General features: G+C 55.8%; 1 protein-coding gene across 1 annotated transcript; it reads left to right on the plus strand.

Annotated features, from left to right (window-relative positions):
- Positions 1-1,106: 1,106 nt before the first annotated feature.
- EHD1 (EH domain containing 1) lies at positions 1,107-27,342 on the plus strand. Its single transcript, XM_054437554.2, has 6 exons — positions 1,107-1,221; positions 2,347-2,773; positions 6,502-6,599; positions 20,689-21,101; positions 24,584-24,748; positions 25,213-27,342. Exons 1-6 carry the CDS (start codon positions 1,203-1,205, stop codon positions 25,735-25,737), a joined length of 1,647 nt encoding a protein of 548 aa, XP_054293529.2. The 5' UTR covers positions 1,107-1,202; the 3' UTR covers positions 25,738-27,342.
- The last annotated feature ends 492 nt before the right edge of the window (positions 27,343-27,834 follow it).

The raw sequence follows: 27,834 nt of genomic DNA on the forward strand, positions 1-27,834 counted from the left end.
CCAAACAAACTGCGCTACTCAGAAAACACAAAAGAAAAAAAAAATTAGGACATTTTCGGTGTGGGGCATGACAAGATAAGGAAGCTGCCTGGAAGCTGGGTGCCAACTCCATGAAATTGGGGGAATTAATTCCTGGCCACGTGAGCCTCACCGGGGTGACAGAGATCCCTTCTTTCAGTCCTTTAAGCTCTTTGGAGAAAGTCAAGTGGCCATACATAACGACAGGGTCTGGGTTTCGTTTATAAATAACCCAGAACATCTTGTTGTTTTCAGTTTTCTAGGGCTGGGTTTTCCCAGCACACAGGGCTCTGGGGAGATTTGAAAACCATGGCGCGTCAATAAGAATGCTGCCGGGGGCCAGTTTGGAGCAGCCTCATTCAAACGACTGAACAACTACTTCATTCAGGATCCTCAGCCCTGGGCCCTTCCCTAGATCAACCCAGAAACTGCATCTCCGGGGTGGATCCCTAACAGTGCTGAGTAGGAGGCAAACCCTTTGGCTTCTAAGGCTGACCTGGGAAGTCTGGACTTGGCCCGCCGGAGGCTCCTGGTCACCAATTGGCATGCAGCCTCTGGTGACAGCTCTGCCTAGGAGCCTCAGTATCTTCTTTTGAGAATAACACCAAAAAAAAAAAAAAAAAAAGTGGCAGTAGCTTGTGTGCTTTACTATGATGAAAAGAATCAAATCAAATCAAAGCACTAAGGGGCGTAAGACTGCAGGCAGGGCTGGAGTTGCTTATCTGCTCTCCAATGGTTAGGGAGCAAGAGGGGAGTACAAGGGAACTATCTATTCCTTCGGAAGGGATCTTACAAGCAGTAGGCGAACAAACCTCCCATCGTGTCCTCTCTAGATTCCACCAGACTCAGTTCCCCCAAGATATCCCCCGTTCTCAGATTTGAGTTCCTGCCTCTTCCTCTTAGCCTACCAGCCCAAGTTATTCCCTGATACAGGCCCCTAGCCCTCCAGGCTTCCACATCTCCCAGAAGCGAGAAAGTTGGACCTGAGGATTTCAAAGTCGCAGATTCAATTCGGATCTCTTTAAGAGCCCCCAGGGTCCTGCTACCACATGTTGGTGTCTTGATACTGGTTACATAACAATCAGTCCCCAAAGCTCTGACATCACCCACTGAAGATTCTCACCAGCCTGGACAGCCAAAGGGGTCTGTGTGTGGCCGGGGAGGATGGCGGGGGAGTGAGCCCCATGGAACAGCCAGGAACTGGTAAGGGGAGGTAGGGCACAGATCCCAGTAAATGATGGTAAATGGTGGTGATCCCGAGAGGAAAGCGGAAGTATTTGGGTTTTTAAACTTCCCCCTAAATTCCCACAAGATTTCATTGTTGCCCCCACACTTCCCCTCTTCCCCACACAGGGAATTTCCGATTTCACTTCCCAAAACGCAAGTGGCCAGAGGGCCTCAACTTCCTCCTTATGCCCTCCCTGCCCTGCCCCAGCTGTAGCCTCTGTGGGGAAGCCTTCTCTTCTCCCGCGAGCGTCCGGTGTCACCCACGTCCTCCCTCGCTTGCGTCCCTCTCCCATTCCACCCCGTCGGCCTGAGGGGAGGTCAGGCCTCTCGCTGCCCATTTTTCTTTCCCCAGTCACCACCCCGCCCCGGATTCTCTACTCCCTCAGCTTGCTCTGCTACCACTTTCCCGTCTCTCCCTCTCCCAGAGCAGATAAAAGATGAGGGGGCAAAGACAGTGTGTGTCTGGGAAGCTGGGCTGAGAGGAGGAGGTGCCGCGGCCCGGGGGTACTCCGATGCTTCCGGGGATTCCGAGCCAGCGGGAGGACCGCACGTGGGGAACGGCGGGCGCGGCGCGTAGTCAGGAAACCAGGGTGCCTGACTGGGTGTCTCGTGGAGCCGTCCCGCGGGGGTGTGGGGGGGCCACGGTGCCGGAAGGCGCGCAGGCCCAGAGACTGTCTCCGCCGAACGCCTGCTCCTCGCCTTCCTAACCGCAGCACTTTCGCGAGCCTCCCCACGAGGGGCGGGGCGAAACAGGTGCGGTTGCCACGGCACCCGGACCACAGCCTCGCGAGATTTGGAATCAGCCAATGGGGGGCGGGGGAGGGGAAGACGTGGCGCGAGTCGGAGGGGCGGGGCCGGGAGGGGCTCCTCCCAACCCCTCCCAATTCCGCCCTGCCCCCGCCGCGGCGGCGCTAGCCGCCACTGAGGGACCGACCCTATAAAGGTCGCTCCGCCAGGGGCGCGCCGCACTCGGTAGAGGGCGCTTCGGCAGGGTGGGCTGTGCGCCTGCGCAGTGTGGGTCGCTCCCCATTCCCTGCCCTGGCCGGCCCCGCCTCGGCTCCGCGCCCTCGCCCCGCTCTCAGCCGCCGCTCTGCCCCGCAGCAGCCAGCCCCGTGTCCGGCAGTATGTTCAGCTGGGTCAGCAAGGATGCCCGCCGCAAGAAGGAGCCGGAGCTCTTCCAGACGGTGGCTGAGGGGCTGCGGCAGCTGTACGCGCAGAAGCTGCTGCCCCTGGAGGAGCACTACCGCTTCCACGAGTTCCACTCGCCCGCCCTGGAGGACGCTGACTTCGACAACAAGCCCATGGTGCTCCTCGTGGGGCAGTACAGCACGGGCAAGACCACCTTCATCCGACACCTGATCGAGCAGGACTTCCCGGGGATGCGCATCGGGCCCGAGCCCACCACCGACTCCTTCATCGCCGTCATGCACGGCCCCACTGAGGGCGTGGTGCCGGGTAACGCGCTCGTGGTGGACCCGCGGCGCCCCTTCCGCAAGCTCAACGCCTTTGGCAACGCTTTCCTCAACAGGTACCCACCCATCACTCCAGGGGGCGGGGGGGGCGCGGCCGGAGCACACCCCTTACTCGGAGCCTGACCCGTGGCTGTCGCCCCGCCGTCCTTTGTCTCCGAGGCCCCAGTGAGACCCTCAGTGACCACTCCCTGGTCCAAGGGCCCTGCCCCTTCCCAGAGAAAACCCACCGGGGGTCTAAGAGTGGGCGTTGTCGGCTCCCCCAGCTTCTGTCGTCCCCAGAATCTTCCAGGTTAAACCACCAAGCCCTTCTGCAGATCCCAGCCCCACTCCCCTCAGAACCAGGGCCGCAGTAGGAAGCTGAGCCATTCCTGCGCTCCTTTTCTGGGTCTTCACCTCCTTCCCGCAGGCTGGATGCACCTAATTCACGGAAATCAACCCTCCCCTCCCTGTCTCCTTAAGTGTCAATAGCAAAACACAATGAAACTTTTAGCCATTCCCTTCTCTGGTGCGGTGTGGGTCTGCTCTGCCTCCCCTGGGACGGTGGTTTTGTGTAGGAGGAAGGAGGAGGATCTACTGTGGCTTGCTGACTTTAGGGCAACCTCTTGGAGGCAGGGGACAGTTGAGGTTCGAACACTTCTCCCAATGGCAGCTCTCAAGAGGTCAGTGCTGCCTTGAGGGGTTTCAGGAAGCAGGATGAGGTGGTGGCAGTGGGAGCCCTGCAATGAGATTCTGGCCCTAAGCCCTTCTGTGCACTGAGGGACAGAATCTGAGGTTCCCTCACCCACTTGGACCTCACTTTTCCAGTTAAGTGGCCTCTGCACACGAGGAGAGTGATCTGCAGGACTCTGCCTGTCTCAGTGCTGTGAATGAAACACAGTGCTCCCGTCCCTCAAGGAGTGCAATGCCCGGGCTCACTTTTCTCCAAAGGAACTCGAGACATCCCCGTCCCAACCCCCAGGAGACATACCAAAGTACTTCACAGACCCTGCCCTCCCTGCCACCCCACGTTCACGGACTCCACATGCCTTTCATAATTCTGCACCAGCGAAGAGCCTCTGAAGGAATCTTAGAATCCTGCCTTCCAGGTCCCCGCCCTGCACGGTCGCATTCCTTTCCAGACGTCATCTAGCCGTGCAGGGCAGCTTGCCCTAGAGCCAAGCTGGTGGCCAGGCCTACTCCAGGCACAGAGCTGACCTTCAGCAGGGTCTGTTGCCACTTCCAGGCATTTCAGCCCGCCCTCCTATTTTACGGCTGTTGATGTTTGTCTGTCAAGGCCAGGTTGAGTGCAGCCCTTTGGGCTAAGGGTCCTGAAGAGGTGGAGTCCTCTTGCGCCAACCTTACCTCATTTCAAGATTTGTGCGCCGGTAGAGAAGTGATTAGCTGAAACCATTAGCTGGTGGAAGCCATTCGACCCTGTGGAAAGTTTGGCAGCTGTGCCAGGAAGTCCAAGCGTTAGGTCTCTGCTTCCATGCAAAACTTTGGGAAACCATGGGAAGGATCACTGCCCCTGCTGCCTCTGCTGTCCTGAGCTCTTCACTTTCCTAGTGAGGGCACACCTTTTTTGAAAGGAGAGACATGGCACAGGACCAGTTTTCCGAATTTGGAAGCCTAGAGTTTCAGAGCTGGAAGGATCTTAGACATCATCTCGGAAGCCCCCACCTCACTGGTTCAGGAAACCGAGACTCAGAGGGTCCCGCTGATGTGTGGAAGTCACCCATTAGGTCAGCCAGCACTGACTGCCTGGCTTTTGCACAGCCAGTTACTGCCTTCTGCTGCTTCTACCCGAAAAAGAGCAATTCGAGATTGCTTTGTCCAAGACCGGTGCTTTGATGACATTGGTGCCACAGGATCTGAGAGGTAGCACATGTTTATTTCCTTCTTGCTGCCACCTCATCTCCAGAGGATCCCTGATCACTGATGGCCCTGCCGAAAGGGCCCTATCAGCCCACACTGAGGCCCCGAGCTGTGTCAGGATGTGTAGTGTGGGGAGTGTGCAACAAAGGGGGCTTTTCTCTGCCTGATACAGCCTCTCCCGGCTGAGTCTTGAAGAGACTCATTGAGTCGTGAACTTGACTTGCCGGGCTTTTCCCCCTATGTGGCTGCTCTAAGAATAAAATCAGCTGGAGCAGACCAAGGCAAGGTGCAGTCAGGGTGTCCTAAGAGTGTCTTGCAAAAACTCATTGCATAACTGGGACTGCCACTTGTGCGAGATGAAACCTGTGCGTCCTTGGTGAGATGGAATCAGAGGCATCTTTGCTGCTTCCCCTTTCTTGTTTTCTGCCATATACCCTGGGTTCTGCAGAGCAACTGGTTTCTGGGTCCTATAGATATTAACTCGCTTTCTGGGCTCATTTATGAGGCATTTGTATGTATGTGATTTCCCAGAGCCAATTCTGTTTCCCATCCTTCTATTCTGTAATCATCTCTCCAGCGCCTCCTGTCCCCAGCAGGAAGGCCAGGACTGGCCTGCATGCATTGCTGCTGGCACTGGCGAGAGTGAGGCCCATGTTTTGCTCGCCCTGCAGGTCAGCTGGTCTTGCTCCACTGCCTTGCAGAGCACCCCTTGCCCTGGCCAGCTGCCCTCTGCCTGTGGGCCCCTGGTCACTGGGGGATGGGGCCAAAGGGAGAAGCTGATCGGCTCAGAGTCCTCCCGTCTGTTGGAAAGGCAGCTTCAAGTCTGTGTCCTACAGATAATGGGTCAGTCTTTTCTTTGCTCTCACTACCTTTTTCAGAGAAGTTTTTTGTTTGTTTTTTTGAGACAGAGTCTCGCTCTGTTGCCCAGGCTGGAGTGCAGTGGCGCACAATTTCGGCTCACTGCAACCGCTACCTCCTGGGTTCGAGCAGGTCTCCTGCCTCAGCCTGCCGCGTAGCTGGGACTACAGGCGCGTGCCACCATGCCCAGCTAATTTTTCTATTTTGGGTAGAGATGGAGTTTCACCAAGTTGGCCAGGCTGGTCTTGAACTCCTGACCTCAAGTGATCCTCCCGCCTTGGCCTCCCAAAGTACTAGGATTACAGGCGTGAGCCACCACGCCTGGCCTTTCAGAGAAGTTTTTAAAGGAGTGTTTTCTGCTTCCAGTGAAGAATCCCTGCTCTCAACTGAGACTGCCCCTTGCCTTTCTGGGCTAAGCTTAGTGTGAAACTCAGATGTGCATAGCTGAGCCCTGGCCTGCGAGTCGCCAGCCTCTCCACGGCTTTGTTCTTCCTCAGCCTGCTCTGACTTTCAGAGAATGGCGCGTCTGTGCTTCTCCATCCCACCGTCTACCAGCCTGTGTGGTCCCCAGCTTTTGCCGGCCGTCCATTTCAATTCCCTCCCCCAAGCGGCTGGTTGAAGGGGCAGGGCTGGCCCTAGCAGCAGTAGGAAGCGGCCAGCTCTCTTCAGTGTGGAGATTTAGCCAAGTGGTGGAAGATTCTAAGATGGGATTTCAGCGTCCCAGTGTGACCTTCTGCTTCCCCTCTGAATTGAATGGTGACCTAGGCTTGCGCAGTTTTCACTAACAAGTCAGCAGCTTGAAAGTTGACCTCTCAAACTCTAGGGGAACAGTGTGTGAGGAAGTGCTGATTTGGGTCAGTTTGAGCCTGCTGGTTGCATTCCCAGTTGAGAAAGTCCATACGATTTGCTGGCCACCGTGGGAAACTAAGACGATAGAAAACCACCTGTCAGTTCCCCGCTTCTGGAGAGGAAGCCAGAGATGGAGCGAAGGAGTACAGAGAGCCCTTTGTTGTGTCCGGAGCAGCGATGACTGTGTCTTGACACCTCTCTTCTGGCTCTTGCTTTCATGTAGGTTCATGTGTGCCCAGCTGCCCAACCCCGTCCTGGACAGCATCAGCATCATCGACACCCCCGGGATCCTGTCTGGAGAGAAGCAGCGGATCAGCAGAGGTAAACAGCTCTGACCACAGCTCGGGCCGCTGGTGTTGTCACACATCCTTCTCTCTAAGATCTGCAACCTGGTTCAGATGCTGCCCTTGAGATTTCTCCTTTTTTTTTTTTTTTTGACGGAGTCTTACTCTGTCACCCAGGCTGGAGTGCAGTGGTGCAATCTCAGCTCACTGCAACCTCTGCCTCCTGGGTTCAAGCGATTCTCCTGCCTCAGCCTCCTGAGTAGCTGGGACTACAGGCATGTGCCACCATGCCCAGCTAATTTTTGTATTTTTCATAGAGATGGGGTTTCACTATATTGGCCAGGCTGGTCACGAACTCCTGACCTCGTGATCTGCCCGCTTTGGCCTCCCAAAGTGCTGGGATTACAGGCATGATCCGCCACACCCGGCTGCCCTCGAGATTTCTTCCAGTCTCAGCCTTTCTAAAAAAAAAATGTGGCTGGGCACGGTGGCTCACGCCTGTAATCCCAGCACTTTGGGAGGCCGAGGCGGGCGGATCACGAGGTCAGGAGATTGAGACCATCCTGGCTAACACAGTGAAACCCCATCTCTACTAAAAAATAGAAAAAATTAGCCGGGCGTGTTGGTGGGCACCTGTAGTCCCAGCTACTCGGGAGGCTGAGGCAGGAGAATAGCGTGAACCCGGGAGGTGGAGCTTGCAGTGAGCCGAGATCGCGCCACTGCACTCCAGTCTGGGCGACAGAGCGAGACTCCGTCTCAAAAAAAGAAAAAAGTGTCTGAGTAAGAACCCATTTTACATCAGCCTCCCATCTCCACAGTGCTCTGTGCACTGAGAGGGCAGGAGCTGCTTCCTTCCTTGGTCCCTGGGCCCAGGCAACGGGAGCAGCCATGGTGAGACCACAGCCAATCTTATGTGGCTGTCATGCTTTTGAACCCCTGGGGCATGCTGGAAACAACAGGATCAGAAGCGGGCCATGCTGTGAGGGTGCAGGAAGCATTGCTGACTCTGAAGAAGCCCCTGGTCCCCAGAGCTTATTAGCTTTAGTCTGTGTTTAAAAGCCTTTGCCCCCCAAAGCCATATACATTCCTTACGAGTCCAGCAGGACTGAGAGAGAGCCAAGCAAAAGGAGAAGCTGGTAGAAATTCATGAAACAGTTAGGGGCTGGTGGAAATTTGCTTACATTTGCTTAGAGGTTGATAGTCAGCAGCCTCACTGGCTAAGGCCTTCATGCTGTGCAGTAGTGCGCCATGCCCATTCCAATTTTGTAAACTCCTGCCTAGATTCTGCCAAGCTCTTTTGAAGATCTGGTTCAGGATGAGCCTGAACTGGGTCCTCCATCTGTCACTGCCTCTTTTTCACAGAAGGGTGGGGCACTTTGGGGCCTGATGCTTTCTGGGAGGAGCTTGAGGGTAGGCTGGTGCCTGGCAGGTGAGGAGTGGAGTCTACGGCTCCAAATGTGAAAATGAAATAAGATCAAACTCAAAGAGGGGTTGAGGACAAGTGAGCAAGTTTGTTGATGATTAACTTGCAGATCCTTCCCGTGTCCCTTACCCTCTGGACTGGCCTTTGCTGGGTGAGCCTTGCAGTCAAAGCCGGCAGCTAGGATTTGGGGTGCACGTGTCTCTCTGCTAGGGCTCTGAGGGCATGGGGACTGTCTTCTTGGAGCTGAGAAACCTTGCTTCTCTTTCCTTCCAGCCTTGCGGGCCTTGCCCGTGTGGGACTGCATCAGAGCATACTGAAATCACTGGCCCTCATCTGCTTTCAGAGCTGCCAGTTAAGCTGTTAGATTCTCCCACCCCTGGTGACAGTGACACACCTAGGAGTTAAGGGAGTAGATTTGGAGACCCCTTCTAAAAAAAAAAAAAAAAAAAAAAAGCGAGGGCTACTATTTTTATTTCTTACTGCTATTGTTGTTCCAACCTAGTTTTAGTAAATGCCGGATAAGCAAAAGCCCTGTCATTTGCCAAAGCAAGGTTAGAAAACCTGAATAAGTTACTTTTTTTTTTTTTTTGAGACAGAGTCTCGCTCTATCGCCCAAGCTGGAGTGCAATGGCATGATCTCGGTTCACTGCAACCTCCTCCTCCCTGGTTCAAGCGATCCGCCTGCCTCAGCCTCCTGAGTAGCTGGGATTACAGGTGCATGCCACCACGCCTGGCTAATTTTTATATTTTTAGTAGATATAGGGTTTCACCATGTTGGCCAGGCTGGTCTTGAACTCCTGACCTCACGTGATCTGCCCGCTTCAGCCTCTCAAAGCATCATCACAGCCTTGAACTCCTGGGCTCAAGTGATCCTTCCCACCTTAGTCTCCCGAGTAGCTGGGCCCACAGGCGCGGGCCATCATGCTCGGCTAGGGTTGTATATCTTGTGTTGCTTGCCTTGGCCCCTAGCCTCTGAGATGCTCCCTCCCCACCTCCCACTCCCTCTGCTTCCTTTCCCTAGTAGGAAAGAGGCAGGCAGAGGTGTCTACACTGTCTGTCTCTGGGACAGGCACCAAAGTGTATGCTCCCTATCAGTGGATCTGCAGACACAGCATGGCGTTTTGATTGGGAGCAAGGGGTGGACGTAGGCGTTGCCTTGTGGTCCCCGCCCTGGAGTTGCCTGTGCAGACAACAGGTTGGAGGGGCAAGCCAGCAGGACACGAGGCTGCTGTCAGTGTGCTGCCCTGCTCTGCCTGTGTGGCCTCCCTCTCCCCTCCAGGTGCAAAGTGTGGCCCCTCTGCATCCCTGAGAGGCCAGGCTCCCCTATATCCACAGAAGGTCATCTACCCATTATGGGCAGGAAGGAGCCGGTGGCTGAAAGAGAAGTACATCACTCTGATTGGAGGAGGGGTTTCCTGCTGTGAAGTAGCAGAAGATCAAACCGATTTTACTAGACCATTTCTTTTCCTCCATAGCCTCAGAGGCCTTGGTTTAGATGTGTTTTACTAAAAGTTACCTGGTTAGGGTTTGAATGATGTTGGTGTTTTATTGTCAGGAGAAAGACCATCGCTCAGTACCTCTTGGAGGTGCTGGGTGTAAACTCCAGGATGAGCCCCTCTAGGTGGACACAGGAGGAGTGGATTTCTGTTTCCTGGAGGCCCCGCCCATCAGTCATGGAAAGGCCCGTGTGGCCTGTCCAGCGGAGGAGGTCGGAGTGGAGCAGTGCATTCCCAGCAGGGCTGGCCGCCTGCTACTGCCTTTGCTGGTGGCGTGGAAAGCAGGTGTTTCCCTCTCAGAAAGATAGGGCCGGCAGAGCACGCACCAGGGCCCCAGCGCGACACGCCTCCCCTGGCCTGCCAGCCCGTTCCCTGGAAACGTGTCCTTGTGGAGGCCGTGGATGGACATTGGGGTTGCTAATTGCATTTACTTCCATTTCCCACCCCGCCTGGCCCCGCCTGGCCCCTCCTGACTTTTTTCCCCTTTCCCCAATGGTTCTAATGTGTGCAGGAAACACAGTCTGGAAAGATAAGGTGGGCTGGTGCAGGCCCAGAGCAGTCAGGATGCAGCCAGGCTCTGTCAGGGACCCCTGAGGACTGCCTCAGGGACGAGAAGGGGGCCGGGTTGGGGTCTCTCGGGCTGCCTTTGCCTGTGTGCTAATCTGAGTGACTTTAAAGATACCATTCTCCTGTGTCAGCAGAGAAAGGTCGCCTCTGGGGGCTGCGTTCATTCTTGAGTGCTGCCTGTGTGACTGATAAGGGCATTCCAAAGGGCAGCTGGGCCCGGCAGGGGTGGTGCCCTTGGCTCCAGGGGCTGCTGACCAGTTGCGTGGTCCCAGCAGTGCCTCATGCCGAGTCATCCCCTGGTGGGGCCTCTGTGGGCAGCCCGGCCAGTTCGTTCCCCACCGTGGTCACTAGGCAACTGTGAACTAAGCGGGAGTTTTTGTGCCTCAATCTCCCCATGAAAGCTGTATCAGCAGGGTAGTGTTGTTTCTACTTGCAGTAGCAGATCAGAGACCTGGCCAGCTTTGTATCTGACTTTCTGCTGGCCACTGCCACGTCAGTGAGTTCCACTGAGTTATCACAGCAGCTGCATCTAGGAGGAAGCTCCTGCCTTTCAGAGGAGGAAGCAGAGGCTTAGGAAAGTTAAGTAACTGGCCTAAGATGACAGGCAGGCCAGCAAGTGTCGGTGCTAGGATTTGAATCCAGGCAGGGGCTGTGCTCCTACTGCGGCGGAGCTGAGAAGGGTGCCTTGGCATGAAGGCTGTGGGCGAAGGAGTGCCAGGAGCTTGGGTCAGACAGATCTTTGCCCCTGTTGGGTCATTACTGTGGAGGCCTTCTCAGCCCTCCTGAGACACACACAGGCCACCCTCTGTTTCTCTCCTGCCCAAGGTTAGACCCCAGTCCTGAAATGGACGTGAGGTCTGGGGCTTTGAACAGCAGTGCTGGTATTGTCTTCCCTGTTCACAGCCGTAAATGACCCCTTGGGGTCTCCAACCATAGATGTCTCCAGCCATAGATGACTCCTTGGGCTATCCAGGGAGCCTGGTGGCCTGGGCTCTTGTTTGCCCTCTGGTGGTCTGCAGGCTCCCTCTAAGCCTGGGAGCTGTCCTGATCCTTAGTGGTTGGATGGGGCCTCCCTGCCCACACTCCCACCTGTGTGTCCTGAGCCCTCTGGCCCAGAGGCGGGCCTGCGCTGTGGGCCGCCCCCACTTCCTGCCGACACCTCCTGAGATGGAGATGCCGCTGCCAGCAGCCCCCCCGAGGCCAGGGTTTCACCAGGGTGCTCCGAAGACCATCAAATGCTCCCAGGGGCAGCCCAAAGGCCATGAGCCAGGCCAGGTGCTGTGTCCCTCTTGGATTCAGCATCCACAGCACAGGTAGATCAGAAGGTTCAAGTCTGACGTCAGTACTTGGGGAGCTGGGTGTCTCTAGGGAGTTGCTGTAGTCCCTGGGAGCTGCATCAGTCCATCAGGAAACACCATAGCCTCTCCGGTTATTGTAGATTACCGGAATTTACATGTTAAGCTCTTGCCCTAGTGCCTGGTGCACAGTTAAGTGTTCAAGTGTCAACTGGTTCATAGTCAAGAGATTGAAAAGCCCAGGGCTTTCCAGCCTGTGATCTGAGTAACATCCTGGGGAGTATCCTCGGGGAAGTGCTGACTCAGCCGGGGTTTCCCATTGGGTTCCAGGCCCTCCTTTGCTCCCAGCTCCAGGCCTCCCGAAACCCTCTGCTTGCCCCACCTGGCTGTGACCCGGCAGGCCAGGATGCCAAGACAGCTTTTGGCCTCAGCCTCTGCTGGGGCGTGCAGGCTCTGCTGCAGAGGAGGCGTACCAGGCGCTGCCCGCGCTCAGCACCTGTTCCCCAGGCTGCGCGCTGGCGGTGGGCTGGGGAGCAGCTGGCCGAGAGCCTGCAAACATTCCGTTTATATTTGGGGGATGAGGCATTCTTCATGCGTTTGAAGTCCTTGCCTACACACCCATCAGAATCTGAGCTTCTTAAGCCCAAAATACAAATCCTGCAAGTAAATAAGAGCAAACATTTACTCCTGCTCGCAGTGTGCCAGGCTCACTCCATCCTCCCACAGCCCTCCGAGCTGGAAACCCACTGTCTTCATGTTACGGACTGAGAAGCTGGGAACCAAGGCTCTGAGAGGCCAGAGACCTGCTGGCTCACACAGCTGGTTGTTGAGTAGAAGGTTCAGGATGGAAATGTGGGCCTGATTCCAGAGTTCCTCTGCCCACTCCCGCCCCTCTTTTGCTGCTTCTGTCTGATTTGCTGGGGTCTACGTTGTGTGTAGTGAAGTCCACCCTCCTCAGGCGCCCTGCTGTACAAAGCATTCCTGGGCTGCCACCACCATGACAGAGAGTCTTCCCATCGCCCGAAAGTTCCCGTGCCCCTCGTAGTCACTCCTGGTCCCAGGCAGCCCACTGACCTTTGTCTCTAACTTTTGCCTTTTCCGGAATGTCACCTAAATGGAATCATACAGGATGAAGCCTTTTGCTTCCACCTTCACTTAGCAGGATGCTTCTGAGCTGCATCTGTGTGTTTGAGAGCCCCCGTGGCCCGCTCCTCTTTGTTGGGGGTCCTTGTCCCATCATAGGGATGCACCATCCGTTGTCATCCATTCACCTGTTGGGGCGCTTGGGTTGTTCCATCCGGGGCAGTTTTGAGTCAAGTTCGTGCTTTGTGTGGGCGTGTGCTGCTGCTGCTCTCAGGTAAATGCTGAGGAACAGAGGCGCCTCTGTGCTCCACTGGAAAATCCTTCCGGAGGAGCTTCAGCCTGAGCAAGCCCAGGAACGAGGCCCAGCACGCGTTGGAAACCTGTGTGATGGAGAGCTAGGGCGAGAAATACTGAAGCCCACGCAGCTTGAATGATAGGAAACAAAAGTCGATTGGAGACAAACCCTCTATTGTTTCGTGTTTTAGAAATCTTTGGAATGTATAAAGCAGCTTTTCCCCCTGCGGCTGGAACTACCTGTGTTTTGGAGGCTGCTGGGGTAGGGCGGGGAGGCCTGAGAACCTCCCTCTTCCCCTTCTGTGCTGGCGGGAAACATGGTCCAGCTGTTCTCACGAAGGCAGATCCTGTAAGGCCAGCAGCTGGAGAGGGGCGCCCCAGAGCCGCAGTGACCTGGGGGAGGCTGGGTGGGACGCGGGTCGCCATGAGAGGCACCTGCATGCACACTACCCTGAGGTGCCACGCCGGGCTCAGCCTGGTTGCCCGGAGCCACTCTGTTCTTTCATCCCACGGCCCCAGGACTTTTCGTTTTCACTTTTTAAAAATTGTGATAAAATACACCTAACATATAATATTTACCATTTTAATCTTTTTTTTGGCGGGGGGCGGAGGTGGAGTTTTACTGTTATTGCCCAGGCTGGAGTACAGTGACACGATCCATCTCAGCTCACTGCAACCTCCGCCTCTGGGTTCAAGCAATTCTCCTGCCTCAGCCTCCCGAGTAGCTGGGATTACAGGCGCCTGCCACCACGCCCAGCTAATTTTTGTATTTTTAGTAGAGACAGGGTTTCACCATGTTGACCAGGCTGGTCTCGAACTCCTGACCTCAGGTGATTCGCCCACCTCGGCCTCCCAACGTGCTGGGATTGCTGGCATGAGCCGCCACGCTCAGCCTTTTTTTTTTTTTCTTTTGAGACAGAGTCTTGCTCTGTTGCCGAGGCCGAAGTGCAGTGGCGTGATCTTGGCTCACTGCAGCCTCTGCCTCCCAAGTTCCAGTGGTTCTCCTGCCTCGGCCTCTTGGGTAGCTGGGATTACAGGCGCACGGCACCATACCTGGCTAATTTTTGTATTTTTAGTGGAGACGGGGTTTCACCATGTTGGTCAGGCTGGTCTCGAACTCCTGACCTCAGGTGATCAGCCCGCCTTGGCCTCCCAAAGCACTGGGATTACAGTGTGAGCCACTGCTCCCGGCCTCATTTTAACCACGTTTTTTGGTCATGGGCTCCAGAAAAGTAGATTTTAACTATTTGTAGGTGTGCACTTCACTGGCATTTAGCACATTCTTCATTGTTCAGCCATCACCACCTTCCAGCTCCAGAGCTCTTCAGTTCCCAAATGGACACTCTTCCTGTTCAACACCAGCTCCCCTCCCAGCTCCCTGCACCCCGCAGCCCCTGCACTCCCCATTCTATATTCCTTTTCTGTGCACTTGATTACTCCTGGTATTTCCTGTAAGTGGAATCCTACTGCCGTATCTGTCCTTTTGTGACAGGATGTTTTAAAAAAACTTAGGTTCAGGGGTACATGTACAGGTTTGTTATACAGGTAAATGGAGTGTGGTGGGGTTTAGTGTTCAGATTATTTCATCACCCAGGTAATAAGCATAGTATCTCACAGGTAGTTTTTCTTTTCTTTTTTTTTGGGGGGGGGTGGACAGGGTCTCACTCTGTCACCCAAGCTGGGAGTGCAGTGGCACAATCACAGCTCAATGTAGCCTCAACCTCCCGGGCCCAAACAATCCTCTTACCTCAGTGTCCCAAGTAGCTGGGAATACAGATGCATGCCACCACACCCAAATTTTTTAAATTTTTGTGGGGGGGGGGTCTCGCTATGTTGCCCAGGCTGGACTCAAGCAGTCCTCCTGCCTCAGCCTCCCGAAGTGCTGCGATTACAAGCGTGAGCCACCATGCCCAGCCTGCTAGGCACTTTTTCTGTCCTCACCCATTCCACCCTCAAGTAGGCCCTGGTGTCTGTTGTTCTCTTCTTTGTTGCCATGTGTACTCAATGTTTCGTACCCACGGGTGAGTGAGAACATGCGGTATTTGGTGTGGAACATGCGGTATTTGGTTTTCTGTTCCAGTGTTAGTTTGCTGAGGATAATGGTCTCCAGCTCCGTCTGTGTTGCTGCAAAGGTCATGATCTTGCTCCTTTTTATGGCTGCATAGTATTCTATGTGGTATATGTACCATGTTTTCTTTATCCAGTCTACTGTTGATGGGTATTTAGGTGGATTCCATCTTTGCTATCATGAATAGTGCTGCAATGGACATACGTGTGCATGTGTCCTTATGGCAGAATGATTTCTCTTCCTTAGGGTTTATGCCCAGTAATGTGATTGCTGAGTCGAATGGTAGTTCTGTTTTAAGTTCTTTCAGAAATTGCCAAGCTGCTTTTCACAGTGGCTGAACTGGTTTACATTCCCACCAGCAGCGTATAAATGTTCCCTTTTCTCTACAACCTCACCAGCATCTGTTATTTTTAGACTTTTTAATAATAGCCATTCTGACTGTTATGAGATGGTGTCTCATTGTGGTTTGATTTGCATTTCTGTAATGATTAGTGATGCTGAGTGTTTTTTCATATGCTTGTTGGCTGCGTGTGTGTCGTCTTTGGAAAAGGTGACAGGCTTATTTCATCACTTAGCATCATGTCTTCCAGGTCCCAGGATTTTCTGAGCCAGAGCTTCCTGGTGGCTTATGATACCTTATCAGAGGGGGCTCTGGCTTTTACTCACTAAAACCACTCCCTCTGCAGGTGGGCCTTTCTCTCCAGCCCACCCGCTTGGGCCATGTTTTCTGTGTCCTTTTGCTAGGTGTCAGCTCTGTCACTCCCACCGGGGCCTGAGCTAGTCAAGCTAACAGCAAGGTCCCTACCTTGGTGGGTTCCAAAGCCTGAAGGCTTTTTGCCTTGGGCAGTGCCGGGGGTGCTGGCAAGCCCTGTTCTGTACTTGTCACCGGCCGTCCAGCTCTGATCCAGAGAGTGGCTCGGTGCTACCGCTGTGCGGTGTAGCCTTTGGCACCTCTCGAAACCCGGTGTCTTTAAGGCTGAGTGAGGTGCCTTTGAGGGCAGTGAGGGCCTGGTGGGCTAAGGAGCACCGGTGGGCCTGGTGGGGCTTGCAGTTACGTGGTCACTGCCTGCGTGGCACAGGCCCGAGTGCTGTGGCCCTTTTTGTCACCTGTGGGTGTGGCTGGCCAGTCACTGTGTTTCCCTCATAGCAAAAGCACATTTTCTGTAATAAACAGGAAATTTTAGTCACCTGCAAAGAAATGGGCTTACCTCTGTTGACTCCAGCTTGAGATGATGGCCAGTAACTGGGTTTCAGGGCAGGTGGGGCCGGGCTTCTGGACCTGGGGCAGGGAGTTTTGGAGTGCTCACTCTTCCTTCTTCCTTCCCCTCCTTTTTCTCTCTTTCCCCAGGGCCCCCGAGCCATCCGGGGGAGGGGGGAGTGGGGCCTTGCTGGGTGGAGTTTGGGAGGGTGACCTCAGCTCCCCAGGCGCCGTCCTGACTCCCAAGCCAAAGCTAACATGGGCTGAGCACAACCCATCAGGGCGCCCTTGTTCCCAAGAACTCGGTTTTGGCATCACAGCCTCCCCAGCTGTGTGAATTCTAGTTTCAGCTTGTGGCGGGCTGAAGACAAATGATTTGACAAGGGGAGAAGTTGGGCCCCCTTTTTGCTGAGCGAGGAGCCTCAGTCCTTGAGTCATCGCCTTTTCAGTACTGACCTGCGTTCCCAGAGCTGGCCATAAAAGGCTGTGGGCTGCAGGCCCCAGGCAGGCCCTGTAGGCTCAGCTAGTGTGGCCTCATCCCCCCGGGGCTGAGGCGGCCTCTCCCTCCCCCTGCTTCCCTCATGTTGCCCTTGGCCTCTCTGGTTTTCTGCCGAGACTTCACTCTTCAGGCATCCTTTCCTGTGGAGCTCAGAGCCAGCTGCAGGGAGTCCGGGTGCCCGGGGCCTTGTACTTTGGAAGCAGGAGCCTGTGGTGGCATGAGGTGCCCTGGCATGATGCCCTTCCACACCTTCTGGGCACAGGGAACCTGGCAGCTCTGCTGTCTCCGACCATCCGCCTGAGCCTCTGGAAGCCTGATTGGGCCTCCCCGCCCAGGCTGGAGGCCAGGACCCCGGCTCCCCTGCACTTGTACCCTGTTAAGAAGCTTGGCCCTCGGGGCTGCTTCTGGTCAGAGTGCCCTATTTCCTGTTGGGCTGGGGCGGGGAACGGCCGCACATCACCTGTGGAGAGGCTGCCGAGGCTGTGTGGCTGAAGCTGTGGATTTGGGATTTTCCTTACATTTTGGTGACTTTGCTCAAGGATGAAAGTCCTTGACCGGTGATGGGTCCAGGCCGCTGGCCCCTTGTTCCCACAGAGCCCTGGCTTCCCCTGCCCTGGCCTGCTGAGGAGGCTGTCCCTGCCGGGTCCTGGGGACAGTGCTCCCTGTGTGGACAGTGTGGACAGTGCTCCCACACACCCTCCTCCCTGCAGCGCTGGCCGAGGAATTGGTATTTAAATTTCACAGATGGAGAAAGTAACTGAGAAGTTAGGAAAAGAACTTCAGGTCACAGAGTCAGTGGCAGGGGGCGGGAGTGGAGTGCAGAGCCATCTTAGTTAGTAGCCCGAGTTCCTTCTGGGAGCGCCAGGTGTGGGGAGGGGCTCCGCGCCCCTGTGGCTTTGGGCTCACAGATGGCGCCAAGCACGCTTGGGCCTGGGGCCGGGGCGGGCGGCAGGAGTGTTTATCCCATGAGCGAGCTTGACTCCGCACACCCCGTGGTGCCATTTATCTTGGCGCACTTGTGCGTAGAGGCAGCCTCTCGGGAGCCTGGGCTGTGGACCTGCCTTTGTCCTGGAGGGCTTTGCAGGGTGGGAGCAGCAGATGCCATCAAGGGGGAGCCCGTGTAGCGGAGGAGTCAGCAGCAGCTCCCACTGAGGGATGGCAGGGCTGCCCTCCCATCACCGCGGGCGACCCTGTCCAGCTGCTGCTTTTCCTTAACGCTTTGTCCTTGGAGCTCCCACCTCGCTGCTGTTTTTCTGCCCCTTCAGTCTGAAGAGCGCCCGTCTCCATCCCCAGCTTGGCAAGAGGGTGGTGAGTGTTTTTCACGGAGATGCCAGGAGCGGGCGGTGGGCTGAGGACGGGTTTGGGCCCAAGCTGTGCGACTCGCAGACTGTTGTGTGCAGGAGTGGCTTCTCCCGCTTATTTCCGGAGCCTGACTGCTCTCTGGGAAGTACTTGGTGCTTCTGAAGAGGGCCGGCCTACATTTGGGTGGCCTGGGACCTGTGGGAAGACTGAACCAGCGACATGGAGGCTTGCCCAGAATCAGGCAGAGAGGATGTGGCCCCTCGGGGGTGGGGCCCAAGCTCCCCAAGGACTCTAGGCCTTTGTTTCCACATGGCCCGCCTGTGGTCTTCCCAGACCGGGAGGGACAGAAGTTTTACTCTAGGGGCAGAGGAAGAGGTGAGGATTTCTTTTGTTTTGTTTTTGAGACACGCAGGCTGGAATGCAGTGGCATGATCACGGCTCACTGCAGCCTCAACCTCCTGGGCTCAGGTTATCCTCCTGCCTTAGTCTCCCAAGTAGCTGGGACTATAGGCCTGCACCACCTTTGTAGAGTCGGGATTTTGCTATGTTGCCCAGGCTGAAGTGGAAATATTTTGAAGAGGCCTAGTTGTCATATAGGATTCAAATTAAACCGCTGTTACAGAGACCCAAAAATCATTGGCTTAAGTCAGATAGCTGATAGTTGATGTGAAAAACAACAGTCTAAGGCCATTCTGAACATGCAGCTTTCATCTCTGAACCCAAGGTGCTTCCTCCAGCTCCTCCCATCACATCAGCGTCCCAGTCCTCAGGAGGGAGAAAACAACAGAGGGCTCGTGCACCTTTTCTTGTTCATTCTGCTGAAGGAGGCTGGGAAATGCAGTCTCAAGCTGGGAGGCCATGAATCCAGCTGAAACTAGATAGTTATATCTGGTTCCTTCCTTTAGGAGGAATTTCAATTAGCAGTCTCTGCCACAAGTGACAGAATTCACTTTAATTGGTGGGCCTTAATTGGGCCATAATGGGTTGGTGGGAAGCAATATAGAATAGAGTTTAAAATCCAGGCGCGGTGGCTCAGGCCTGTCATCCCAGCACTTTGGGAGGCCAAGGCGGGAGAATCTCTGAGCCCAGGAGTTCAGCATAGACAACATAGTGAGACCCCCATCTCTACAAAATAAAAATTTAAAAATTAGCCAGACGTGGTGGCACACGCCTGTAGTCCCAGCTACTGAGGAGTCTAAGGTGGGGGGATGGTTTGAGCCCAGGAGTTCAAGGTTGCAGTGAGCCAAGATTGTGCCACTGCACTCCAGCCTGGGTGACAGAGCAAAACCCTGTCTCTAAAAAAATGAATATAAAATTTTTTTTAAAAGAATATGGAGCTTAAAGCTGGAGTCTGTCCAGTCCAACCACTTTGTTTTGGAGAAGTGTTTAAGACCTAGGAAGGGGAAGTGGTTTGTAGCACTTCCTGGGCTTCTTGTAGAGCAGAGGTCAGCAAACTTTTTCTGTAAGGGCCGGATAGTTAATACTTCCAGCTTTGCAGACCTTATAGTTTCTGTCACAACGACTGAACTCTGCTGTGTTACACAAAAGAAGCCATGGATAATACAAATGAGCATGGCTGTGTTTCAATAAAACTTTATTTATACAAACAGGTGGTGGGCCAGGTTTGATCCCTGAGCTGTAGTTTGCCAGCCCTTGTTGCAGAAAATAAGTGAGATTCCTGCAAAATGGGGAGCCTGGCACATCAGCACTGAACAAGTAGCACCTGCAGTTACTGTTGCAGGCGCCTCTTGTCACTACCGTCCCAGGGCACACAGCTGGCAGGTGGCAACACTGGAGTCTATGTTCTACCCTCTGTGCTATGCTGAGCACAGTGCTGGGTCTCCTTCTCACTCTCGCCCTCGTCCGACCCACCTTAGAGCTTGCACTGTGGGATGACTTTTGCATTAGCACCTGTTTATGCCAAGTGCTGCATGGGTTGGGGAGTGTTATGGTAGGGGCAGGAAAAGGGGAGATAATCCTGCCCTCAGGGTGCTGTGCTGTCTAGATGAACACCTAGGAATTTTTTTTTTTTTTGAGACGGAGTCTCGCTCTGTCATGCAGGCTGGACTGCAGTGGCACGATTTCGGCTCACTGCAACCTCTGCCTCCTGGGTTCAAGCAATTCTCCTGCCTCAGCCTCCTGAGTAGCTAGGACTGCAGGCATGCGCCACCACACCTAGCTTTTTTTTTTTTTTTTTTTGAGATGGAGTCTCGCACTGTTGCCCAGGCTGGAGTGCAGTGGCGCAGTCTCAGCTCGCTACAACCTCTGCTGCCCAGGTTCAAGCAATTCTCCTGCCTCAGCCTCTCGAGTAACTGGGATTACAGGTGCCTACCACCATGCTGGGCTAATTTTTTTATTTTTAGTAGAGACAGGGTTTCACTATGTTGGCCAGGCTCGTCTTGAACTCCTGACCTTGTGATCCACCTGCCTCAGCCTCCCAAAGCGTTGGGATTACAGGTGTGAGCCACTGTGCCTGGCCTTTTCTTTTTTTCTTTTTTTTTTTTTTCACGACAGTTTCGCTCTTCTTGCTCAGGCTAGAGTGCAGTGGCATGGTCTTGGCTCACCACAACCTCCGCCTCCTGGGTTCCAGCGATTCTCCTACCACAGCCTCCTGAGTAGGCTGGGACTACAGGCTCGCCACCATGCCCGGCTAATTTGTGTATCTTTAGTGGAGACGGGGTTTCACTATGTTGGCCAGGCTGGTCTCAAACTCATGACCTCGTGATCCTCCCACCTTGGCCTCCCAAAGTGTTGGGATTACAGGCGTGAGCCACCACGCCCGGCCTATAGGAATTTTAAAAACTATCTCAGGCTGAGAAATACCAGGCCAGGTTGGAGATGAGAGCCATCAGAGCAGCAGGTCCCTTGGCGCTCCTGAGCTCTCCCTTCTCTTCCCCCCAGGCTATGACTTTGCAGCCGTCCTGGAGTGGTTCGCCGAGCGTGTGGACCGCATCATCCTGCTCTTCGATGCCCACAAGCTGGACATCTCCGATGAGTTCTCGGAAGTGATCAAGGCTCTGAAGAACCATGAGGACAAGATACGCGTGGTGCTGAACAAGGCAGACCAGATCGAGACGCAGCAGCTGATGCGGGTGTATGGGGCCCTCATGTGGTCCCTGGGCAAGATCATCAACACCCCCGAGGTGGTCAGGGTCTACATCGGCTCCTTCTGGTCCCACCCGCTCCTCATCCCCGACAACCGCAAGCTCTTCGAGGCCGAGGAGCAGGACCTCTTCAAGGACATCCAGTCTCTGCCCCGAAATGCCGCCCTCAGGAAGCTCAATGACCTGATCAAGCGGGCGCGGCTGGCCAAGGTAGACCCCGGGGTGAGGGGAGCAGCCTATTGCCAGGCAGGGCCGTGGGGCTCTGAGACTGGCACTCAGAGCTCCAGGATTGCCGGAGACCCTTCCCAGCTCACTTCACAGGCAGACCTGCACTGCGCTGTTTCCCTCTATAGAAACCAGTCTTTGGTCAGCACCTGCGTGCAGCCTGCTCTTAACTAAGATTCTCTACCCGGCCTCCCTCTAAACCTGTTCTGTTTGTGGTTTATACCCCATCTACTTTCAAGAAGGGTTTGACTATGCTTACAACACAGAAACAGCACACAGGAAGTTACCCCTGAAGCAAAGGAGGCAGCCTCAGAAATGGGGTGTTGGGGGATAGAGCTCTGAGGCTTGTTGGCTTCCCTCTAGGGTTTTTTGTTTTTGTTTTTGAGGTGGAGTCTCGCTCTGTTGCCCAGGCTGGAGTGCGGTGGCATGATCTCAGCTCATAGCAACCTCCACCTCCCAGGTTCAAATGATTCTCCTACCTCAGCCTCCCGAGTAGCTGGGATCACAGGCACACACCACTATGCCCAGCTAATTTTTGTATTTTTAGTAGAGACAGGGTTTCACCATGTTGGCCAGGCTGGTCTCAAACTCCTGACCTCAGGTGATCTGCCCACCTCAGCCTCCCAGAGTGCTGGGATTACCCCTCTGGGGTTTACTGAGCCTGAAGTGCACTCAGCACAGTGCTGGATGCCGGGGACTGGCGGGGAGTGACACACAGTCCCTGTCCACTCCTCAGCCTTCATGGGGAAAGCAGAGCATGCAAACAAAAAATAAACATCAGTTAATTGTGTCGTCTCGGAGTGAGCACAGGCTGCTGCGGGAGCTGGCGCTAGGGGCTGTCCCAGTGGAGTAGAAGGGCTGGGGGAGGCCTGGCAGGAGCAGAAGCTTAAGCTGCGATAGGAAGCAGCTCATGAGGAGACGGGGTGCCAGCCTGCAGCCTGGGGAGCACTGGGCACGGAAGCCAAGGTCACGCTGAGGCGGTGTCAGTCCAGCAGGCCTTGCAGACCATCCTTACGTCTCCTGGCAGCCCAGGCCCGGTGGCACCTATCAGCAGCCTCTGAATGGCCAAAGGGTTTGGAATCTCAGTGGCTGATCAAGTACTTGAGTGAGAGCTGGCATGGCTGGGGCCAGGAAACGAAGGTTAATGCCACTGGCGGGGCCTTCCAACACAGAATGACAGAACACATGCCCTTGGGGTATCTGACTTTGGATAGCACCCTATCGTGAGCCATCCTAGAGGAGTCACCATGAGTGACAGTCCCGGCTGTGGTTGGGGTTGACCCCGTGGACAGGAGTGTTTGACACAGATTGTCTGAACAGCTGAGAAGTGACCAAGCCCACATTTGTATCTCAGCAGGGCACCTAGCTATTCTTTCAGGCTCTTAGCACAGGGCTCAGTTGTTTAAGAAATAGGCTCCAGCCAGCCATGGTGGCTCGTGCCTGTAATTCCAGCACTTTGGGAGGCCAAGGTGGGTGGGCGCATCACCTGAGGTCAGGAGTTCAAGACCAGCCTGGCCAACATGGTGAAACCCCATCTCTACTAAACAAAAATACAAAAATTAGCTGGGCGTGGTGGTGCGTGCCTGTAATCCCAGCTACTTGGGAGGCTGAGACAGGAGAATCACTTGAATCACTTCAACCCAGGAGGCAGAGGTTGTAGTGAGCTGAGATCACGCCACTGCACTCCAGCCTGGGCAGCAGAGCAAGACTCTGTCTCAAAAAAAATAAATAAATAAATAAAATAGGCTCTAACCAGGCATGGTGGCTCACGCCTGTAATCCCGGCACTTTGGGAGGCCAAAGCAGGAGGATCCCTTAAGGTCAGGAGTTAGAGACTGGATGCTTTTCTAGATATCTCCTTTCTGGAGCCTCCCTGTGAGTGGAGCCAGTTTGAGAGAGGAACCCATACAAAAACCCAGGTGACTGACCCCTGGCCTCAAAGGACAAAGGACATCCTGAGCTGAGGGGTGTGGGTGTGGCCCTAGCTGAGGCTCTCTCCTCGCAGGGCAGAGAGAGCTCCCCTGCTCAGCCACCTTTGAGGACAGACAGGACAAGGGGCAGGCATGAGCCCCTGCCTGGTCGTCTGTGAGACCGTGTGTGACTGCCAGGCCCCAGGCACGCTGAGTCACCGCGCCTGGAAAACTCTGTGGCCTCCAGTGTTGCCTCATACCTGCCACTTCCTTTTCCTGGAGTGAGTGGTGCTCTCTGTAGTGACTCCCACCGGCCTGGGATCTGCCTGCCACAGTGTCCCTGGGGAGACCCTAGATCCAGACCCGCGTGGCACAGGGCTGCCTCCCTCAGGCAGTTCTCAGCCAGGCCCCGCCCAGGGCACACAGGCTCAGGCTGAGTGGGGTGGTGGATGGGCTGGCGCCGGGGAGAAGGGCAGCGAGGCTGGCTGGCTGCAGCCCTCCGTGGCTGGACACGACTTGGCAAGGCCGAGGGATCTGAGGGCTGGGCTGCTCTCGAGGGGTGCCAGGTTCCCAGCTTGCTGCGGGGAAATGAAGGGGGTGCCGCCCTGAACTGGCACATGTCTAAGCAAGGTATTGACGCTTGGATAAAGCTGGCAACCGCCAGGAGAAGCCTTTGTGGGGTTTTTCGAATCCTTTGTCATCCGAGCTGTGATGATGGAGTGGAGCGTGGCACGGGCCCATTGGAGTTCCGTGGGCTCCGTCGGCACTCGGCAGGGATTTGGACATGCAGGCTGGTGGGCCCTGCAGGAAGCCTAATCCCTGCTCTGCTGCGTGGGAGGGGGCAGCTCAGGGGAAGGGGGCTTACAGAGAAACAGAAAGAACATGGGTTGTGGGGCACCTTCAGCAGCCCTGGGTTCCAATCCCAGCTCCTCCATGTGGGAGCCAAGCACCCCAGGCAGCCTTTCCCAGCCTTGCTTAGGGCCGGGTTGGGAGAATCCCACCCCGCAGGGCTGTGGTGAGGGTTGAAGGAGGGTGTGTGATGCGTGGTGAGGGTTGAGCGGAGGGTGTGTGATGCGCGTTGAGGGTTGAGCGGAGGGTGTGTGATGTGCGGTGAGGGTTGAATAGAGGGTGTGTGATGTGCGGTGAGGGTTGAATAGAGGGTGTGTGATGTGCGGTGAGGGTTGAATGGAGGGTCTGTGATGTGCCCAGCGGTGCACAACAAATGGCCTTCTTTGGGTTGACAGACTTGGTTTTACTCTTCCTGAATCATCACAATGATCCGTGCAAGGCCAAGGCTGTTGTCTTCTGTTTCAAGTGCGTTTTCCTGTCCTGTTCTCTGTCCTGCCGCAGTGAACAGCTGTGGCTCTTGCCAGATTGTGTCTGCTCCTAGGCCTGTGGGAGCCGGTGTTGGTAGCAGCCTTGAGCTTGACCCATCCCTCCTGCTTCCCTGTTCCTGAGCGAGCCCCTTTGGAGTATCCTTGGAGTGTCCTTGGAGGCTCTGCTCTCGGGGGCAGCCTGGGCCAAGAAAGCGCCTGATGCCTGCCCCCTGTCCTCACAGGTTCACGCCTACATCATCAGCTCCCTCAAGAAGGAGATGCCCAATGTCTTTGGTAAAGAGAGCAAAAAGAAAGAGCTGGTGAACAACCTGGGAGAGATCTACCAGAAGATTGAGCGCGAGCACCAGATCTCCCCTGGGGACTTCCCGAGCCTCCGCAAGATGCAGGTACGGCTGTCCCGAGGCCCCATGCAGGCTGGTGGCCATCGGGGCAGGAGGAAGGCCCAGGGCACTGGATTTGGAGGGAATCCCATCTCCACGGGGAAGGGCCTCCCTGAACGGAAGCAGCTGGGTTAATCACCAGCACCCCACCCAACTCAGAGTTGACCCAGGCGGTGACACTGCAGAGGGGAATGTGGTGACTCACCCTGCGTGGTGGGGGGAGGGCAGGGCCATGCCAGGCGCTCTGGTGCCCTGTCCATGAATCCTTGCCACAGCCCTGCAAGGAAAGAGCTGGAGTTGCCTCCTGTGTACAGGTTAGAGAGCCAAGGGCCAGACGGGTTTGCCGAGTCACCCCTGCTAGTGTGGGGGAGCAGCACTTTCTGCTTGTGAAGCCCTCACTGGAACCACTTGGCCTGGAGTCTGGGAGGGGCCACCCTTCCCAGCCCTTGTCCTTCCTCCCCCGCCCACAGGAACTCCTGCAGACCCAGGACTTCAGCAAGTTCCAGGCCCTGAAGCCCAAGCTGCTGGACACGGTGGATGACATGCTGGCCAATGACATCGCGCGGCTGATGGTGATGGTGCGGCAGGAGGAGTCCCTGATGCCTTCCCAGGTGGTCAAGGGCGGCGCCTTTGACGGCACCATGAACGGGCCGTTCGGGCACGGCTACGGCGAGGGGGCCGGCGAGGGCATCGATGATGTGGAGTGGGTGGTGGGCAAGGACAAGCCCACCTACGACGAGATCTTCTACACGCTGTCCCCCGTCAATGGCAAGATCACGGGTGCCAACGCCAAGAAGGAGATGGTGAAGTCCAAGCTCCCCAACACCGTGCTAGGGAAGATCTGGAAGCTGGCCGACGTGGACAAGGACGGGCTGCTGGACGACGAGGAGTTCGCGCTGGCCAACCACCTCATCAAGGTCAAGCTGGAGGGCCATGAGCTGCCCGCCGACCTGCCCCCGCACCTGGTGCCGCCCTCCAAGCGCAGGCATGAGTGATGGCGCCCAGCCCCGCACCTGCCATCTGCGCGCCCTGCCGGGAGGCAGAGACAGGGGGAGGGGAAGGCTCACCATTTCTCAAGGTCCATAAAGACTGAGCGGATGTTTCCTCGCCTCTCGAAAAGGAAAACCACCATCTTTCTTTTAAGGCTGTTCCTGGGCCTGGTGGGGGAGGCAGGGGTGAGATGATGGAATTTTGTGCACAAGAACTATGGCTATTTTAATATATAACGTTAGAGGCAGCGTTCTTTGTCGCCGCCTCCCCTGTGTGACAGCCCTGTGTGCACGGCCTCTGCCCCCCGGCCTTTGTTCTGGCTGCAGCTGGACAGTGCAGCGACTGCGACTGTGGGGGAGCCGCGTCGCCCTTTTGGCAGCTGCTAGGCTGGGGCTGCATGGACAGGAACACCAGGCACCCTCCGTTTGCTTCTGAGCTGAGATTGCTTCACGGGGCCGTGGCTTCCTTCCTCACCCAGCTCTGCCTCCCCCGTGCTCTCGGGCGAAGTGGGTTCTTGTGCCTTCCCCTCCCGTGCCCAGGCTCCCCGTGCGCGGGCCCTGCCCTTTCCTCCTGCGCCCCGCCGGCTCCGACGCGCCAGCCCGCTCAGCAGTCACAGAAGCAGGGCCCAGCTGCCTTGGTCTTTTTTTGGGAGTTCAGGGGAGTAGGAGAACGTCTTCCAGAAAAATACATAAGCTAGTTTCTGTTCTGTAAAGTGACATCTTTCATACTTGACCAAATTTCCCAGTAACTTCCCAACCACTGTTCAAAAGCTGTGATTTTTGTCTCCCCTTCCCACCCTCTAGCCAAGGGGCAGCCCTGCCCAGGGGGCATTAGATGTGGGTACCCGGGGAGCACCCCGTTCCTGGACCCCAGCATTGCGTTTCCTGGCTGAGGAAGGGTGGTCAACCCAGCTCCTGCCCCACCCTCTCACTTAACTGGAGCTTTGGGACGCGCCCTCCACAGTGGGAGGTGGGTGGTGGGTGGGGGTGGCAGAGCCTCACGACAGCTTGGTGCTGGTAGGAGGAAGCCCGTGGTTCTGGCTAGGCTCTCATGTCCAGACAGCGGGGACCAGGGGAAAACCCAGCCCCTTCTCCTGTAATCCCCCTTCATTTCCTACCTTCCTTCCTCCTCTGTTTAGCAAAGGAGGGCAGCTCACTTGGATGTCCTTACAATGCTCCTGGCCCCAGGCTGAGCAATAAGAAACCAGAGCCTTGCGGCCCAGTGGCCTGGGCCAGTTCAGGCCGCCTCCCCCTCCTCTGCCTGGGGCCACTGAGCCCAGCCTTCAGGGCCCGGGTGCACTTGCAGGCCAGCGGCCACTGTCCGGGCTGTGATGGCACCGAGGCAGGTGGAGCACCGGGTGCCACACAGCTGGGCTTCCCACCAGGCTTTCCCGCGGGGGTCTCAGGGAGCTTCTCCCCAGCGCTGCTCGGAGTCTGCAGGAACTGGCCTTGTTCTCCCTAGCCCGTCACTCCATACAGTATTAGGTGAGGATGGGTGCGGGCGCTGTCCTTGCCGGGACGTCACTGTTGAAGTTGCAGTGGCTTGTTCACACCTGTGGGAAGAGAAGTGAAGACTTTCTCCTTGCATTAAAAAGTCTGAACTGTGCCAAAGCTTCGGGTGCTTCCTTGTCTTTTCCAGGGGCAGCAGTCCTGGGCTGTCCTGCCCTCGTGTCTGTGGGGGTGATGCCAGCAGGGACAGAGTGGCAAGGCTGCCGGGGCAAGGTGACCAACCCTGCCCAGTCCTGCTCTGCTGGGCAGTAGCTGCCCCCTCCTACTAAGAGGGCCAGGCCTGTAGGGAAAAGGGCTTCCGGGGGTGATGCCCCCTTCCCTGTGCAAGGTGGGAGCTGAGCAGGAGTTCACTTGGAGTGGGGAGGGGGAAAACAGTTGGGAGGATGTTGATAGCTGAGGCCTAGGCTGGCACCCCTCAGCCACAGACGGATGAGTGGGCACCTGCAGGGCCCTTAGCACTGGGTGGCGTCAAGTAGACAAGGGTTTCTGGGCTCTGGAGCCAGACTGGCTCCTTGCTAGCCCTAAGGGCGGTTTAAATACAGGGAAGCCGGGCCTCTGAAGACAAAGCAGATAGCCCATGACAAACATGCAACT

The sequence above is a fragment of the Pongo pygmaeus genome, chromosome 9 (genome assembly GCF_028885625.2).
Source record: "Pongo pygmaeus isolate AG05252 chromosome 9, NHGRI_mPonPyg2-v2.0_pri, whole genome shotgun sequence".
In the NCBI taxonomy this organism is placed as follows: domain Eukaryota; kingdom Metazoa; phylum Chordata; class Mammalia; order Primates; family Hominidae; genus Pongo; species Pongo pygmaeus.

What these genes read in the sequence shown, in the direction of transcription:
- EHD1 (XM_054437554.2), top strand. An exon ending in GAAGCAGCGGATCAGCAGAG is followed by an intron (nt 6,600 to 20,688) that starts GTAAACAGCTCT and finishes TCTTCCCCCCAG; the next exon opens with GCTATGACTTTGCAGCCGTC. An exon ending in CGAGCCTCCGCAAGATGCAG is followed by an intron (nt 24,749 to 25,212) that starts GTACGGCTGTCC and finishes CCCCGCCCACAG; the next exon opens with GAACTCCTGCAGACCCAGGA.